Consider the following 18,843-nt stretch of genomic DNA (forward strand, 5'->3'; position numbering starts at 1 on the left):
TGGTCCACAGGTTCAAGTTCTAAATGTGGGCAAGGCGAATTTTGATGGTATTAATACAGGAACTTGCAAAAATTGATTGGAGGAGGTTGTTTGCAGGCAAAAGGATGTTTGGCAAGTGGGAGTCTTTTAAAAGTGAGATATCGAGAAGTCAAGATCTGCAGGTTCCTGTTAGAGCGAAGGGCAAGGCTGGCAGGCGTAGAGAACCTGGATGACAAGGGATATTGATGTTCTGATCAGGTAAAAGGAGGTATGGGTCAGGTACAAGTGGCTGGGATCAAGTGAATCCTGGAAGGAGAATAGTGGATGAAGTATACTCAAGAAGGATATCAGGAGGGCAAAAAGGGGGCATGAGATAACTTTGGCAGAGAATCCAAAGAGATTTTACAAGTATATTAAGGGAAAACGAGTAACTGAAGAGAGAATAGGGCCTCTCAAAGACCAAAGTGGACATCATTGTGTGGAGCCACAGGAGATGGACAATGTCCTCAATGAATATTTCTCCTCTGTTTTTACCATGGAGAGGACATGAAGACTTTGGACCTTGAGATAGTTAATGGCGAGGTCTTGAACATAGTCTGTATTACAGTAAAGATATAGTGGATGTCTTAAAACATATGAAGGTATATCTCCTGATCAGGTATATCCAAGAACACTGTGGGAAGCTACAGAAGAAATTGCGGCAGCCCTGGCTGAGACATATGCGTCATTGTTAGCCAGCACAGCTTTGTGCATGGAAGATCACGTCTAACAAATTTGATTGAGTTTTTTGAAGAAGTAATCAAGAAGGTTGATGAGGGCAGTGTGGTAGACATGGTCTATATGGACTTCAGTAAAGCCTTTGATAAGGTTCCACATGGTAGGCTGCTATGGAAAGTTAGATCACATAGGATCCAGGGAGAGCTGGCTAATTGGATACACAACTGGCTTGATAGTAGGAAGCAGAGGCTGATGATGGAAGGATGGTTTTCAGACTGGAGACCCGTGACTAGTGGTGCTCCCCAGGGCTCAGTGCTGGGCCCATTGCTATTTGTTATCTATATCAATGATTTGGATGAGAATATACAAGTCATGATTAGTAAGTTTGCAGATGAAATAGGTTGTGTTGTTGACAGTGAAGATGATTGTTAGGATTTAAAGAAGGATCTTGATCAGCTGGGTAAATGGGCCGAGGAATGGCAAATGGCGTTTAATTTGGATAAGTGCAAGGTGTTGCATCTTGGGAAGACTTTCGCAATGAACAGTAGGGCCCTGGGGAATGTTGTAGAACAGAGGAATCTAGGAGTACAAGTACATGGTTCCCTGAAAGTGACGTCACAGGTAGACAGGATGGTGAAGGAAGCTTTTGGCACATTGGCCATCGGTCAGAACATTGAGTATAGAAATTGGGATGTTATGTTGCAGTTGTACAAGGTGTGGGTGAGTTCGCATTTGGAATATTGTGTTTAGTTTTGGTCATCCTGCTATAGGAAGGGTGCCATTAAGCTGGAAAGAGTGCAAAAGAGATTTATGAGAATATTGCCGGGACTCGAGGGAATGAGTTATGGAGATAGGTTGAGCAGGTTTGGACTTTTTTCATAGGAGCGGAGGAGAATGAGGGGTGATCTTATAGAGGTGCATAAAATCATGAGGTGAATAGATGGGTGAATGCACACAGTCTTTTTCCCAGAGTTGGGGAATCAAGAATTAGAGGACATAGGTTGAGAGGAGAGATTTAATAGGAACCTGAATGAACAACATTTTGACCCAGAAAGTGGTCAGAATACGGAATGAGCTGCCAGAGGAAGTGGTTGAGGCAGGTACATTAACAACATTTAAAAGGTACTTGGAGAGGTACATGGATCGGAAAGGTTTAGCAGGATATGGGCCAAATGCAGGCAAATGGGAAGAGCTTAGATGAACATTTTGGTCTGCATGGACTAGTTGGGCTTAAAGGCCTGTTTCTGTGCTGTATGACTCTATAACAGTGAACCCACACATGGCCTATTACAACAGTGAACCCACACACAGCTTATAAGACAGTGAACACACATATACGGCTCATTAGAGCAGTGAACAAGCACTCAATATTGGGAAAGTTAAAATCTCTGTGAAACAGTAAGTTAAAACAACTTACTAAAAGATACTTAAAGTTAAATAATAATAGTTTTTTGTGTGTTGCTCCATATTCCAGCATCTGCAGTTTCTTGTGTCTCCAAGCACTCAATTCCTTTGCATTTGAAAAGGCAAGGAATGATTAGGGATAGTCAGCATGGCTTTCTTCGTGGGAGATCATGTCTAACAAATTAGATTGAGTTTTTGAAGAGATGACCAAGAGGATTCACAAGGGCAAGGTGGTTGATGTTGTTTACATGGACTCAAGCAAGCCCTGCATGGTGGGCTGGCCCGGAAGGTTAAAAACTTGGGATCCAGGGTGAGATAGGAAATTGGATACAAAATTGGCTGGGTGGTAGGAGGTAGAGGGTGGTAGTGGAGGTGTGTTTGCAGATTGGAGACCTGTGACCAGTGGTGAGCCACAGGGATTGGTGCTGGAGATTTGGGCGGTATGGTGGTGTAGCTGTTAGTGTAACGCTGCATGACCGTGCTTGTAACGCTGTAAGGAGTTTGTATGTTCTCCCCGTGACTGTGTGGGTTTCCTCCGGGTGCTCTGGTTTCCTCCCACATTCCAAAGACGTAAGTGTTAGGAAGTCGTGGGCATGCTATATTGGCGCCAGAAGTGTGGCGACACTTGCGGGCTGCCCCCAGAACACTCTAAACACTGTGTGTTTCGATGTACATGTAATTAATAAAGATATCTTATCTTTTTTATTGTTCAGAAAAAAAAAATATATATTTATGTATTTGAAAGAGAATATAGGTGGTATATTCTCTTTCTATTCTATATGAATATAAGTAAGTTGTTTTTGCTGAAGCTTCAGAGGCTGACAGGTGACTGGATAGAGATTTATAAAATTATGAGAGGCATAGATAGGGTAGTTACAGTCTTTTCCTCAAAGTGGAAATGTTAAATATAGAGGGCATGTATTTCAGGTGAGAAGGAGAAAGTACAAAGAAGATCTGTGAGGCAAGTTTTCTCACACAGAGTGGTAGGTGCCTCAAATGTTCTGTCATGGGATGTGGTAGAAGCAGATATGATAGTGACATCTAAGATGCATTTAGACTTACACAGAAACAGGCAGGGAATAGAGGGAAGATGGAAGAACAGTCAATTTTTCTCCTTTGTTCAATAAGGACAACAGGGAAACATGGTAGGCTGAATCCAGAAGATGAAGTCACATGGGATCCATGGTGAGTTGGCACAATGGATCCAAAACTGGCTTAGAGTCATAGTGATATAGCATGGAAACAGACCCTTTGGCCCAACTGGTCCATGCCAACCAAGATTCCCATCCAAGCTAGTCCCATTTGTCCGTGTTTGGCCCATATCCCCCTAATGTTTTCTATCCATGTACCTGTCCAAGTGCCTTAGCACCATGGCAGTCCCAGTCTATATTAGGAATCCCCTATGACAACCCTATTATTCTTGCAACTTTCTGCAATCTCTCTGCGTATCTGTTCTATATGCTTGGTCATAGAAGACAAAGAAGTGGTAGAGGAGTGTTTTTCTGATTGGAGGTCTGTGACTAGTGGTGTTCTGCAAGGATTGGTGCTGGGACATCTGTTGTTGTAACTTGTATTAACGATTTGAATGAAAATGTAGGTTGTCTGATTAGTAAGTTTGCAGATGACACAACAAATAGTCAAGTTATGGATAGTGAGGAAGGATGTCAAAGGATACAGCAGGATATAGATCAGGTGGAAATTTAGGTGGAGAAATGACAGATGGCGTTTAATCCGGGCAAGCATGAGGCGTTGCACTTTTGGAGAGCAAATGCAAGAGGAAAGTATACAGATAATGGCAGGACACTCAGGAGCATTGATGTACAGAGGGATCTTGGGGTAAATGTCCACATCTCCCTGAAAGTGGCATCACAAGTGGATAGGGTGGTAAAAATGTATGGCATGCCTAACCTCAATGGTTGGGGCATTGAGTATAAAAGTTGGTAAGTCATATCGCAGCTATATAAAACTTTGGTTCAGATAGATTTGGAGTATTGTGCATAGTTCTGGCTGGCCCATTACAGGAAGGACGTGGAGACTTTGGAGAGAGTGCAGAAGAAGTTTACCAGGATGCTGCTTAGATTGGAGAATGTTAGCTACAAGGAGAGGTTGGACAAACTTGGACTGTTTTCACTGGAGCATTGGAGGCTGAGGGGAGACCTGATAGAACTTTATAAAAGTTTGAGAGGTATGGATAGGGTAGGTAGTCAGAGTCTGTTTCCCAGGGTGGAAATGTCAGTTACTGGACAGCACAGGTTTAAGGTGAGAGGGGGAAAGTGTGAAGGAGATGTGAAGCAAGTTTTTTACACAGAGTGGTAGGTGCTTGGAATGCAGTGCCAGGGGAAGTGGTGGAAACAGATGTGATTGCAACATTTAAGAGGCATTTAGACAGACACTTGAACAGGCAGGGAATGGAGGGATAATTTGGCATCATGGTCAGTGCAGGAGGGCCTGTTCCTGTGCTGTACTGTTCTATGTTCTATGAGTCTGTGCTGAGCATCATGCATCCATTTACACTAATCCTCTTTTATTCTTTGTGCATTCCCATCAGCTCCCCTGGATTCTGTCATTCAACTACACACAAGGGGCAATTTTCAATGGCCATTTACCCTACCATCTCACACATTTTTGGGATATTGGAGATAACTGAGTACCCAGGGGAAACCCACATGGTCATGGGGAGAATGGGCAAACTCTACACGCACCACACCTGAGGTTAGGTCTGAACCAGCTCACTGGAGCCATGAGGTAGCATCTCCACTGCTTGTGCAACCCTTGTGTACACAATCAGACCTGGCCTGTTAAAGTAGTAAACGTTCGTACCTGGCCATGTGCGTGCGCATCTGCGCACGCGTGCGCGCACACACACATACATGCACACACACACACACTTGGCCTGTTGGAGCACTTAGGTCTTATGGGGAAGGACAGAAGCTTGGACCATTTCTGTGATGGACAAATAAGCCCAGGCCCACGATGTGAACACCTCTCTGAATTGGGTCTTGCAAGCACTTACTTTCTGGGGCTACTGTGGTTGGGAAAATAAGTGCTGGCCAAGACAACAATGCCTCTATCCTTTGAATGAATGAAATACAAAGCACATCTGTTCTGGTGGAGCAATGAACACAAACATTTGGCCCGTTTTTGATCAATGAACACAGTAGACTGCTTATAGCATTGTAACAAGAATATAATTTAAATCTAGTATGATGCTTCTCTTCAGTTTAATAAATGACACAAATAATAATGAAGTAAAATATGCTCCTCATAACTCAGTGGGTGAGTGTGGTGATGTGGAATACTCACACTCTCTATCTCAATCTGTGACGTTAGCTGGCTCTGACAGGGTTGGAGTGAGAGTTGCTGCCCTGGTCTGATCCTAAGCTCAATCCAGCTCTGAGGATCCAAGCTGCCTCATAGCCTCAGCTGTCTTGGCTCATAGGAAGAATGACCAGTGCCAGGAAGTCGCAGACTGAGGCGAGATGGGAAGGAGTGTATGAACAATTACCTAAGGAGCAAGAAACTGATTAGCACCCATATTCACTGCAGTGCTACGGCACTTATTTTTAAGATACTTAAAATATATAAAGCTTACATTATTTGTATTAATGGCACAAAGAATCTCAGTAAAGTTGGTCAAATAAAAGCACTGAAACTCAAGTGAGCAGAATAAAGTGAACAGACCATAGTTGAGAGGCTGATCTCTCACACTGGTCTTGCTGGCGATGATGCACAGTATATGTGCAACAGGTGATACCCTTGGAAACCATAACCTTGTAATCTTCCTGCACACAAGACTGGTTCAGCCATCCGGGACACTATTCCCTCTGTTGTGCCACAGTATAAGGTGTTTAATTGATATCGTAGTTCCCACCATCAACACAGAGCCTGCTTTTCCTTCCCCTCCACCGGCCTTAGCTGTGGAGATGGTAGAGGTTCCAGCAATAAAAGTAAAGAGGGGAAAAAGACACGTGGTGGTTATGGGTTTTCACTTCACACGAGGAATGACAACAGACTTAAATCCAGTGACTGTTCGATCCAGTCCTGTACTTAGCAAGGACACTGGGAGAAATTGCCCATCATAATTGTACAATGTGAGCATAGAGAAACAAAAGGACTGCAGATGCTGGAATCTAGATGAAAAAACAACAAGATGCTGGAGGAACTCAGCAGGCTAGACAGCATCTGTGGAAAAAAACAGACGGTCAACGTTTCGGGTCAGGACCCTTCTTCAGGACACATGTGAGCATACCTCACAGCTGCTCAGCACCAGTTTCTGGTCAATGGTGCACCTCCCCAACGCTCCTCTCACCCGTACCTTCAAATACCACTCTGCCTCACACAAGTAGTTCCCATGTTTGGTGCTCACCTGAAGTAGGGCTCCACTCTGTCCTGAAACCCATGCCTTCCAAAGTTAGTAAAAAGTATGTGGGGCACTGGCTGCAAAATGTTTTTAACAATAAAGTACATCAACTATAAACAAAAGCAGGATTTGATCCAATAATTTGTTTTTGTTTGTTGAGCAGTTATGGCGAGTTTCTGCAAATCACCTGTCAATTATGGCCAGTTATTTCTGAGTGAATGAAACAGACCAACGGATACAAAGTTGGAACCTTCAGCCCGAGTCTGTACATCGATTGGTAAATGTTTCCGTCTGCTCACATTAAAGCAGCTAGTTCAATGTGAGAATATTCAAACCCCCATTCATTCAATACAAGGTGAGATAGAAAAGTGTGCTCTCCTACCAATGTATAAAATAGATCAGAAATAAAATGCACTGTGCGTGCAAAGAATAAAAATGCCTGGTCAGAGTGCTTCCCATGTCTTTCACGTCCTTTCCCAGTTGTGCCTATTGCAGTGAGTCACTGTTGTCTAAGGCCAGGACAGTTATGTTTGTTGTAGAGAGATCGCTGTCATCTTCTTCAACACTGTTACCAGAATCCTCTCCGCTCTGTCCAGCCATCATGACCTGCTGTACAGCCAGTGTTGCTCCATCAGATGACAAAGACTGCAGACTGTCCACATTCACGTTCACTGGACTCGATAGTGAGACCATTGCACCTGCGGGAGGATAAAGGAACATTCAGTCCCTCAGCAGTAAAGAGCAAGGCAGGGGCCTCGAGTGGGATTGTGGAGTTGTCAGGACTCGGGGAGCACTGGGCCATGACCAAAGGTCCTAGGCCTGATCCTGTTCAGCAGGTAACCAGTTTAGCTGGGGCACAAAATCTAGCTTCAGTCCCTCTGATCATCAGGGTGGAAAGGAAAAGCCGGTCCAGCACCCTCCTCCCTGCCTCCAAGTGCTGCAGTCCCTCTCTAACCTTTCCTGCCCCTCCCACTGACCAACTTTCTCAACAGACTGAGGTCCAGCTCCTCCCACTGACCTCCTATTGACCTGTCTAACTCCTCTCACTGATCCACATCTAGTCTCTCAAATGCACCTGAGTCCAAGTCCTCCCATTGACCAGTCTCCCATAAACACTCAAGACCAGCCCCTCTCCTGACCCATGTTCAATCTCAAATGCACCCAAGTCCAGTCTCTTCCACTGAACTGTGTCCAGACACGCACACAGACCTGAGTCCAGTCTCTTCCACTGAACTGGGTCCAGACACGCACACAGACCTGAGTCCAGTCTCTTCCACTGAACTGTGTCCAGACACGCACACGGACCTGAGTCCAGTCTCTTCCACTGAAATGTGTTCAGACATGCACACAGACCTGAGTCCAGTCTCTTCCACTGAACTGGGTCCAGACACGCACATAGACCTGAGTCCAGTCTCTTCCACTGAACTGGGTCCAGACACGCACACAGACCTGAGTCCAGTCTCTTCCACTGAAATGTGTTCAGACATGCACACGGACCTGAGTCCAGTCTCTTCCACTGACACATCCTGTCACTTCTAGACCCATTCAGCCCCTCCTGCATCTGTCCTGTCCCTGTTGTATGTGCCCAGTCTCTCACAGGGATCTAAGTTAGCATCCCTCCTTGCTCTTCTCTATAGCCCCCTAAGGCTCCTCCTACGTTGGGCATTAAACATTGGGTGCCAGAACTGTGTGTGCATCATGAACAAATATAAACAATTATATAATGGGATGAGAGGGGATCGGAACAACTGCAAAAGTAGAATGGGTAATTTTTCAGATGAAGGTGTTTCAGTTGTGGGCTGGGTACATTCCCACATGAGAGTAAATAATGGGAACCAAAGTGAGGGCTCTCTGACGGTTGAGGGATTAGAGAATGGGATGAATTAAAAAAAAGTGGTTTAATGCATATCAGGTGACTCTTTCAATTGAGAATGAGGTTAAGTACAGTAAGTTGGGAAGGGAAGTGAAGAAGAAAATAAGGAAGGCAAAGAACAAATAAAACAGAATTGCAGTTAAGACAAAAGTAAACCCCAAACCTTTTTACTGCCATGTAAAATGTAAGCAGGAGGTAAGAGGTAGAGTAGGGCCAATTAGGGACAAAGCCATAGGGCAAGGCTGAAGTACTTTGTATCAGCACCTATTCAGGAAGAACACCTGGCACAGTATCAGTAGCAGCAGAGATGGTGGAGGTAATGGAGTGAAAATTGATTGGAAGTATGTACTGTTCTGGGCGGCTGGGATTCGAGTGGATAAGTTACCAGGTACAGGTGGCATGCATCCAGTGTGATGCATATGGGGTGCAGAGAGCGGTAGGGCTTACCATTATCTTCTGATCTCCCCTACATACAATGTAGGATTGAAAAGTCATCACAGAGTCATAGGCATAAAGTCAGAGTTATACAGCACGGAATCAGGCCCTTTGGCCCAACTTGTCCATGCTAACCCAGTTGCCTACATGAGCTAGTGCCACTTGCTTTAAATCTTTTCTCCCTCACCTTAAACCTCTTGCCTCAAGTTTTAGACTCACCCACCCTGGGAAAAAGACTGACCATTTACCTTATCTATGCCCCTCATGATTTTATAAACCTCTACAAGGTCAGCCCTTAGCCTCCTAAGCTCCAGGGAAAAAAGCCCCAGCCTATCCAGTCTCTCCAGCCCCAGTCCCAGTAACATCCTTGTGAATATTTTCTGCACCCTTTCCAGCTTCATGACATCCTTCCTACAGATGGGTGACCAGAACCACACACAATATTCCATGTGTGGTCTCACCAACGTCTTGTACAGCTGTAACATGACGTCCCAACTCTTGTACTCAGTGCCCTGACCTATAAAAGCAAGCATGCCATATGCCTTCTTCTGTCTACTTGTGTTGCCACTTTCAGGAAACTATCTACTTGTACCCCTAGCTCTCTCTTTTCTAGAATACTCTCCAGGGCCCTGCCATTTACTGTGTAAATCCTGCCCTAGTTTAACTTCACAAAATGCAACACTTTGTACTTGTCCAATTTAAATTCCATCTTCCACTTCTTGGCTCACTTTCCCAGATGACCTAAATCCTGTTACAATCTTAGATAACCCTCTTCACTCTCCATTCTAACACCAATTTTGGAATCATCCACAAACCCTTACTAACCATGGCAACTACATTCTCATCCAAGTTGTTAATATAGATGAAAAGCAACACTGGACTGATCCTGCAGCACACTGTAAAACAAACCCTCACTACCACCTTCTGACTCCTTCCACCAAGCCAAATTTGCATCCATTTAGCTAGCTCACCCTGGATCCCATATGATACAACCTTCTGGACCAGCCAACCATGTGGGACCTCCACAGTAAATACTGATGAGAAATATTCACTTAACACCTTGCCCGTCTCCTGTGGCTCCACACAGGGATGACCATATTGATCCTTAAGGGGATCTATTCTCTCCCTTAATACCCTTTCGCACTTAATATACTTATAGAGTCTCATAGGATTCTCCTTTACTTAATCTGCCAAAGCTATTTCATGTCCTCTTTTTGACCTCCTGATTTCCTCCACTCCATGGACTCCAGTCTACACTTCTCGCTGCCTCGGTAAAGCAGCCAACATAATTAAAGACCCCACCCACCCTGGATATTCTCTCTTCTCCCCGCTCCCATTGGGCAGAAGATACAAAAGCACATACCACCAGGCTCAAGGACAGCTTCTATCTCACTGTTATAAGACTACTGAGCAGACCTCTTGTATGATAAGGTGGACTCTTGACCTCACAATCTGCCTCGTCATGGCCTTGCACTTTATTGTCTGCCTGCACTGCACTTTCTCTGTAACTGGAACACTTTACTCTGAATCCTGTTATTGCTTTTTCCTTGAATGAACACGATGTACTGATGTGATGAAATGATCTGTATGGATGGCATGCAAAACAAAGTTTTTCACTGTACATGTGGCAAAAATAAAACAATTTACCAAATCTTCTCCTAGATCCTTTATAGTATTGAAGGGATTCACTTGATCTCAACTACCTATGCCTGACATTTGCCTCTTTCCTTTTCCTGACCAGTGCCTTAGTATCCCTCGTCAACCAGGATTCCCAAATCCTGCCAATCTTGCCCTTCACCCTGACAGGAACATGCTGTCCCTGTACTCTCTCTATCTCACTGTTAAAGCCTCTCACTTGCCAGACATCCATTTACCTGATAACATAGAACATAGAAAAACTACAGCACAATTCAGGCCCTTCGGCCTACAAAGCTGTGCCGAGCATGTCCCTACCCTAGAAATTACTGGGCTTACCCATAGCCCTTTATTTTTCTCAGCTCCATGTACCTATCTAACAGTCTCTTAAAAGACCCTATTGTGTCCACCTCCACTACTGTTGCCGGCAGCCCATTCCATGCACTCACCACTCTCTGAGTAAAAAACTTACCCCTGACATCTCCTCTACATCTACTCCCCAGCACATTAAACCTATGTCCTCTTGTGGCCACCATTTCAGCCCTGGGGAAAAGCCTCTGACTATCTACCCGATCAATACCTCTCATCATCTTATACACCTCTATCAGGTCCCCCCTCATCCTCCATCGCTCCAAGGAGAAAAGGCCGAGTTCCCTCAACCTGCTTTCATAAGGCATGCTCCGCATTCCAGGCAGCATCCTAGTAAATCTCCTCTGCACCCTTTCTATGGCTTCCACATCCTTCCTGTAGTGAGGCGACCAGAACTGAGCACAGTACTCCAAGTGGGGTCTGACCAGGGTCCTATATAGCTGCAACAATACCTCTCGGCCCCTAAATTCAATTCCCCGATTGATGAAGGACAATACACCATATGCCTTCTTAACCACAGAGTCAACCTGCGCAGCCGCTTTGAGCGTCCTATGGACTCGGACCCTCCACACTGCCAAGAGTCCTACCATTAAGACTATATTCTGCCATCATTTTGACCTACCAAAATGAACCACTTCACACTTATCTGGGTTGAATTGCATCTGCCACTTCTCAGCCCAACTTTGCATCCTATCTGTGTCCCTCTGTAACCTCTGACAGCCCTCCAAACTATCCACAACACCCCCAACCTTCGTGTCATCCGCAAACTTACTAACCCACCCCTCCACTTCCTCATCCAGGTCGTTTATAAAAATCACAAAGAGCAAGGGTCCCAGTACAGATCCCTGAGTTACACCACTGGTCACCGACCTCCACTCAGAATACGACCCTTCAATAACCACTCTTTGCCTTCTGTAGGCCAGCCAGTTCTGGATCCACACTCCAATGTCCCCTTGGATCCCATGTCTCGTCACCTTCTCCATAACCCTTGCACGGGGTACCTTATCAAACGCCTTGCTGAAATCCATATACATCACATCTACTGCTCTCCTTTCATCGACGTGCTTAGTCACATACTCAAAAAATTCAATCAGGCTCGTAAGGCAGGACCTGCCCTTGACAAAGCCATGCTGACTATTCCTAATCATATTATACCTCTCCAAACGTTCATAAATCCTGCCTCTCAGGATCTTTTCCATTAGCTTACCAACCACTGAGGTGAGACTCACTGGTCTATAATTCCCTGGGCTAACCCTACTCACCTTCTTGAATAAGGAAACAACATCCGCAACCCTCCAACCTTCTGGAACCTCTCCCGTCTCCATCGATGATGCAAAGATCTTCGTCAGAGGCTCCGCAATCTCTTCCCTCACCTCCCACAGCAGCCTGGGGTACATCTCATCCGGTCCCGGCGACTTATCCAACTTGATGCTTTCCAAAAGTTTCAGCGCCTCCTCTTTCCTAATATCTATATGCTCAAGCTTTACAGCCAGCTGCAAGTCCCCACTACAATCCCCCAGATCTTTTTCCATAGTGAATACTGATGTAAAGTATTCATTAAGTACTTCCGCCATTTCTTCCAGATCCATACACACTTTCCCACTGCTGCACTTGATAGGCCCTATTCTTTCGCATCTTATCCTCTTGCTCTTCACATACCTGTAGAATGCCTTGGGGTTTTCCTTAATTGTGCCCGCCAAGGCCTTCTCATGCCCCCTTTTGGCTCTCCTAATCTCATTCTTAAACTCCTTCCTATTAGCCTTATACTCTTCCAGATCTCTAACATTACCTAGCTCTCTGTACCTTTTGTAAGCTTTTTCTTTTGACTAGACTTATTATAGCCTTTGTACACCATGGTTCCTGTATCCTCTCGCGACTCCCCTGTCTCATTGGAACATGCCTATGCAGAACTCCACACAAATATCCCCTGAATATTTGCCACATTTTTTCCGTACTCTTCCCTGAGAACATCTGTTCCCAATCTAATCTTCCAATTTCCTGCCTGAGAGCCTCATAATTCCCTTTACTTCAAGTAAACGCCTTTCTAGTCTGTTCCTATCTTTCTCCAGTGCTAATGTAAAGGAGATAGAATTATGATCACTATCACCAATATGTTCACCTACTGAGAGATCTGACACCTGACCAGGTTCATTTCCCAATAACAGCATCTCCCAATCAACCTTTGCAAGTTCCTGTCTAATGCCTTAAAAATTAGCCTTGCCCCGATTTAGGACTTTAACTTGTGGACCAGTTCTATCTGTTCCTACAACTATTTTACAACGAATAGAATTATGGTCCCCACTGACACTTCAGCCACTTGTCCAGCCTCATTTTCCAATAGGAGGACCAATATTGCTCCCTCTCTAGTAGGGTTATCTACATACTGTTTGAGAAAACTTTCCTGGACACATTGAACAAATTCCACACTATCCAAGCCCTTAGTACTATGGTAGTCTGGGCCAATATGAGGGAAGTTGAAATCACCTACTCTTACAAACCTATTATTCTTATAGCTACCTGTGATCTCCATACATAGTTGTTCCTCTAATTCCTGTGGCCCCTCCTTTCTTACCTCCACCTCTATCATTTTGGAATACAAATCAGGGCAGGATTTTCACAGTGAATGGTAGGGCCCTGGGGAATGTTGTAGAACAGAGGGACCTAGTACATGGTTCCCTGAAAGTGGCATCACAGGTAGTCAGAGTGGTGAAGAAGGCTTTTGGCATGCTGGCTTCATCAGTCAGGACACTGAGTATAGAAGTTGGGATGTTTGGAATATTGTGTTTGGCTTTGGTTACCCTGCTATAGGAAAGATGCTGTTAAGCTGGAAATAATGTAGCTTCTGTGCTGTACTGTTCCATGTTCTAAAAGATTTACGAGGATGTTGTCAGGACTTGAGGGACTGAGTTATAGGGTGACATTCAGCAGGCAAAGGCTTTATTCAATGGTGTGTAGGAGAATGACAGGTGATCTTAGAGGTGTGTAAAATCATGAGGAGCATAAATAGGGTGAATGTGCATGGTCTTTTTCCCATGGTTGAGGAATCAAGAACCAGAGGGCATGGGTTTAAGGTGAGAGGGGAAAAAAGAGGGTCCCAAAGTGCTCCCCCACTGACAGATCAGCCACTCGCACTACCTTATTTCTCAGGAGGTCCAGTGTTGCCCCCTCTCTAGCAGGAGCATCCATATATTGCATGAGAAAGCTTTCCTGGACACATGTAAACATTCCACCCCATCTCAGACCATTAGCATTGTGGGAGTCCCAGTCAATATTAGGGGAATTAAAATCACCTACTATTACAACCCTCTCATTCATATGTGACGTATTTCTGCGATGTGTAAGGATAAGAAAGAGTGAATGGACATTCCAAGTATCTACAGATCAGTCAGTTTAACATCTGTGGTGGATAAAGCAGTGAAGAAATTAACAGACACTTGGAAAAGTTTGAGTTAATTAATGTGAACCAGCATGGATTTGGTCAAGTCAGATCATGTTTGACTAACTTAATTGTATTTTTCATGAAGTAACAGGGAAGATAAATAAAAAAAAATACAGTGGATGCTATCTGTATGGGGACCTGATAGAGGTGTATAAAATGATGAGAGGCATTGATCATGTGGGTAGTCAGAGGCTTTTCGCCAGGGCTGAAATGGTTGCCACAAGAGGACACAGGTTTAAGGTGCTGGGGAGTAGTTATAGAGGAGATGTCAGGGGTACCTGTTTTACTCAGAGAGTGGTGAGTGCATGGAATGGGCTGCTGGCAACGGTGGTGGAGGCGGATACGATAGGGTCTTTTAAGAGACTTTTGGATAGGTACATGGAGCTTAGAAAAATAGAGGGTTATGGGTAAGCCTAATAATTCCTAAGGTAGGGACAAATTTGGCACAACTTTTTGGGCCGAAGGGCCTGAATTGTGCTGTAGGTTTTCTATGTTTCTAAATTATTGATATCCTTCCTGTAGGTAGGTGACCAGAACTACACACGATACTTTAAATTTGGCCACACCAATGTCTTATTTAACTTCAAGATAACATCCCAGCTCCTGTACTCAATGTCCTGATTTATGAAGGCCAATGTGCCAAAAGCTCTCTTTATGACCCTATCTACCTGTGATGCCACTTTCAAGGAATTATGGATCTGTATTCCCAGGTCCCTTTGTTCTACCGCACACCTAAGTGCCCTACCATTCACTGTGTAAGTCTTACCCTGCTTTGTCCTCCAAAAGTGCAACACCTCATACTTATCTGCATTAAGTTCCATCTGCCATTTTTCAGCCCATTTTTCCAGCTGGTCCAGATCACATTGCAAGCTTTGAAAGCCTTCCTCACTGTCTACTATGCCCTCAAACTTGGTGTCATCCATAAATCTGCTGATCCAGTTTACCACATTATCATCTAAATCATTAATATAGATGATAAACAACAACGGACCCACTGATCCCTGTGGCACACCACTAGTCACAGGCCTCCAATCAGAGAGATACCATCTGCTACCACTCTCTAGCTTCTCCCGCTAAGCTAACATTGAAACCAGTTGACTACTTCATCCTGAATGCCAAGTGACTTAACCTTCCGGAGCAGTTTCCCATGCAGACCTTGTCAAAGGCCTTGCTAAAGTCCATGCAGACAATGTCCACCGCCTTCCCTTGATCAACCTTCCTGGTAACCTCCTCAAAAAACTCTATTAGATTGGTTAGACATCATCTGCCACACACAAAGCCATGTTGACTATCCCTAATCAGGCCTTGTCTATCCAAATACTTATATACCCTGTCCCTCAGAATACCTTCCAATAATTTACCCACGACTGACGTCAGGCTCACCGGCTCATAATTTCCCGGCTTATTCTTAAGCCTTTATTGAACAATGGAACAACATTAGCTGTCATCTAGTCCTCCAGCACCTCACCCGTGGCTAAGGATGTGTTAAATATCTCTTGCCAGGACCCCTGCAATTTCTGCATTAGACTCCCACTAGGTCCAAGGGAACACCTCATCAGGCCCTGGGGATTTATCCACCTAATTCGCCTCAAGATGGCAAGCACCTCCTCTTCCGTAATCCAGATACGGTCCATGACCTTGTCATGCACGGTAGGCTTGGTAGTGTGGAGGGCAGGCAGGATAGTGTAGCAGTTAGCGTAACACTATTACAGACCCAGTGACCCGGGTTCAATTCTGGCTGCTGTCTGTAAGGAGCTTGTACGTTCTCCCTGTGTCTGCATGGGTTTCCTCTGGGTGTTCCAGTTTCCTCCCACATTCCAAAGACGTATAGGTTAGGAAGCTGTGGGCATGCTATGTTGGTGCCGGAAGCGTGGCGACACTTGCGGGCTACCCCCAGCACATTGTCAGTAACGCAAAAAGATGCATTTCACTGTGTGTTTCGATGTACATGTGACTAATAAAGATATCTCTCTCTCCAGGACCAATATCCTTGTGGGCAGATCTGCTAGAGCTGTTGCAGAGGGTTTAAACTGGTTTGGCAGGGGGATGGGAACCCGAGTGATAGGTCAAAGGATGGGGACAATTGGGGTACAGGTTGATGCAGCGTGTAGAGAGACTCTGAGGAAGGATAGGCATTTGATTGGGCAAAATTGCAGCCAGTTGGATGGGTTGAAGTCTGTCTATTTTAATGCCAGAAGTATCAGGAACAAGGGTGATGAACTTAGAGCATGGGTCAGTACATGGAACTTTGATGTTGTGGCCATTTCAGAGACTTGGCTGTACAAGGGCAGGAAAGGCTGCTGGATGTTCCGGGGTTTAGATGTTTCAAAAGGGATGGCATTGCTAATCAGGGATAGTATCATAGCTGCAGAAAGGGAAAACATGCTGAAGGGATCATCTACTGAGTCAGTGTGGGTGGAGGTCAGAAACAGGAAGGGAACAATCACTCTATTGGGAGTATTCTATAGGCCCCCCAATAGCAACAAGAGACACTGAGGAACAGATTGGGAGGTAGATTTTGGAAAGGTGCAAAAATAACAGGGTTGTTGTCATGGGTGATTTCAACTTTCCTAATATTGATTGGCACCTCCTTCATGCAAAAGGTTTGGATGGGGTGGAATTTGTTAGGTGTGTCCAGGAAGGATTCCTGACACAGTATGTGGACAGGCTGACTAGAGGAGAGGCCATTCTGATTCTGGTCCTGGGCAATGAACCTGATCAGGCGTCATTTCTCTCGGTGGGTGAGCAATTTGAAGACAGTGACCACAACTCCCTGACCTTTACCCTTGCCTTGGAGAGGGTTAGGAGCAGATGGTATGGGAAAGTATTTAATTGTGGGAGAGGGAATTATGATGCTATTACGCAGGAACTTGGGAGTGTAAATTGGGAGCAGATGTACTCAGGGAAATGCACAATGGAAATGTGGAGGTTGTTTAGAAATCACTTCCAGGGGGTTCTGGATAGGTATGTCCCATTAAGGCAGGAAAAGGATGGTAGGGTGAAGGAACCATGGCGGACAAGAGATGTGGAATATCGAGTGAAGAGGAAGAAAGAAGCTTGGAACATAGGACACCACAGCACAGAACAGGCTCTTCGGCCCACAATGTTGTGCCGACATTTTATCCTGCTCTAAGATCTATCTAACCCTTTCCTCCCACATAGCCTCACATTTCTCTATCATTCATGTGTCTATCTAAGAGTCTCTTAAATGTCCCTAATATATCTGCCCCCGCAATCTCTGCAGGTAGTGCATTCCACGCACCCACCACTCCAAGTATGGTCTAACCAGAGTACTATAGAGCTGCAACATCACCTCATGGCTCTTGAACTCAATACCCTGACTAATGAAGGCCAACACTCCATATGCTTTCTTAACAACCCTATCAACCTGCACAGCAACCTTGAGGGATCTATGGATGTGGACCCCAAGACCCCTCTGTTCCTCCACACTCTAAGAGTCCTGCCATTAACCTTGTATTCTGCCTTCAAATTCGATCTCCCGAAGTGTATCACTTCACACTTTTCCAGGTTGAACTCCATCTGCCCAGCTCTGCATTTTATCAATGTCCTGTTGTAATCTACAGTAACCTTCCACACTATCCACAACACCACCAACCTTTGTGTCATCAGCAAACTTACTAACCCACCCTTCCACATCCTCATCCAAGTCATTTATAAAAATCACAAAGAGCAGGGGTCCCAGAACAGATCCCTGCAGAACACCACTGGTCACCAACCTCCAGGCAGAATACGTTCCATCTACCACCACCCTCTGTCTTCTTTGGGCAAGCCTTCCTTATTTAAGGTTCAGGAAGCAAGGATCAGACAAGGTTCTGGTGAGTTACAAGGTATTCAGAAGGAACTTAGGAGAGCTAGAAGGGGGCATGAGAAGGCCTTGGCGAGTAGGATTAAAGAAAACCCCAAGGCATTCTACTCATGTGAAGAACAGGAGGATGATTTACCAGGATGCTGCCTGGATTGGAGAGCATGAGGATAGGTTGAGCGAGCTAGGGCTTTTCCCTTTGGAGAAAAGGAGGATGAGAGGTGACTTGATAGAGGTGTACAAGATGATAAGAGGCATAGATCAAATGGACGGTCAGAGACTTTTTCCCAGGGCGGAAATGGCTAACATGAGGGGGCATAATTTTAAAGTGATTGGAGGAAACTACAGGGAGGATATCAGAGGTAAGTTTTTTACACAGAGAGTGGTGCATGCTGGGTGTGTGGAATGTGCTGCCAGGGGTGCTGGTAGAGACAGGTACATTAGGGACATTTAAGAGACTCTGATGGACTGATGGGCACATGGATGATAGAAAAATGGAGGGGTATGTGAGAAGGAATTGTTAGATTGATCTCAGAGCAGGCTAAAAGGTCAGCACAACATCGTGGACCGAATGGCCTGTATTGTGCTGTAATGTTCTATGTACTCTTTTTTCCTCAGTTCTATAGACACTGTGTCTATCTCCCAAGTAAACACAGATGCAAGAAATCCATTTAAAATCTCCCCCATCTCTTTTGACTCCACGCATAGATGACCACACTGATCTTCAAGAGGACCAATTTTGTCCCTTGTTATCCTTTTGCTCTTAATATAGCTGTAGAAACCCTTTGGATTCTTTCACCTTGTCTGCC

General features: G+C 45.0%; 1 protein-coding gene across 8 annotated transcripts in view; it reads right to left on the reverse strand.

The window, feature by feature from the left end:
* Nucleotides 1–5,270: 5,270 nt before the first annotated feature.
* Nucleotides 5,271–18,843, reverse strand: part of LOC127569332 (homeobox protein PKNOX1-like) — a 137,719-nt gene continuing 124,146 nt past the window's right edge. For 7 of the 8 annotated variants that reach the window (XM_052013866.1, XM_052013871.1, XM_052013867.1 and 4 more), the window contains one exon: nucleotides 5,287–7,158. In XM_052013866.1, coding sequence (XP_051869826.1) covers nucleotides 6,947–7,158 — 212 coding nt within the window. In that variant the 3' untranslated portion in view covers nucleotides 5,287–6,946. Of the gene's footprint in view, nucleotides 7,159–18,843 lie in introns of all 8 variants that reach the window. The other variant, XM_052013872.1, reaches the window with a different exon arrangement.

This window comes from Pristis pectinata, chromosome 4 (assembly GCF_009764475.1).
Source record: "Pristis pectinata isolate sPriPec2 chromosome 4, sPriPec2.1.pri, whole genome shotgun sequence".
NCBI classification, from domain to species: Eukaryota; Metazoa; Chordata; class Chondrichthyes; order Rhinopristiformes; family Pristidae; genus Pristis; species Pristis pectinata.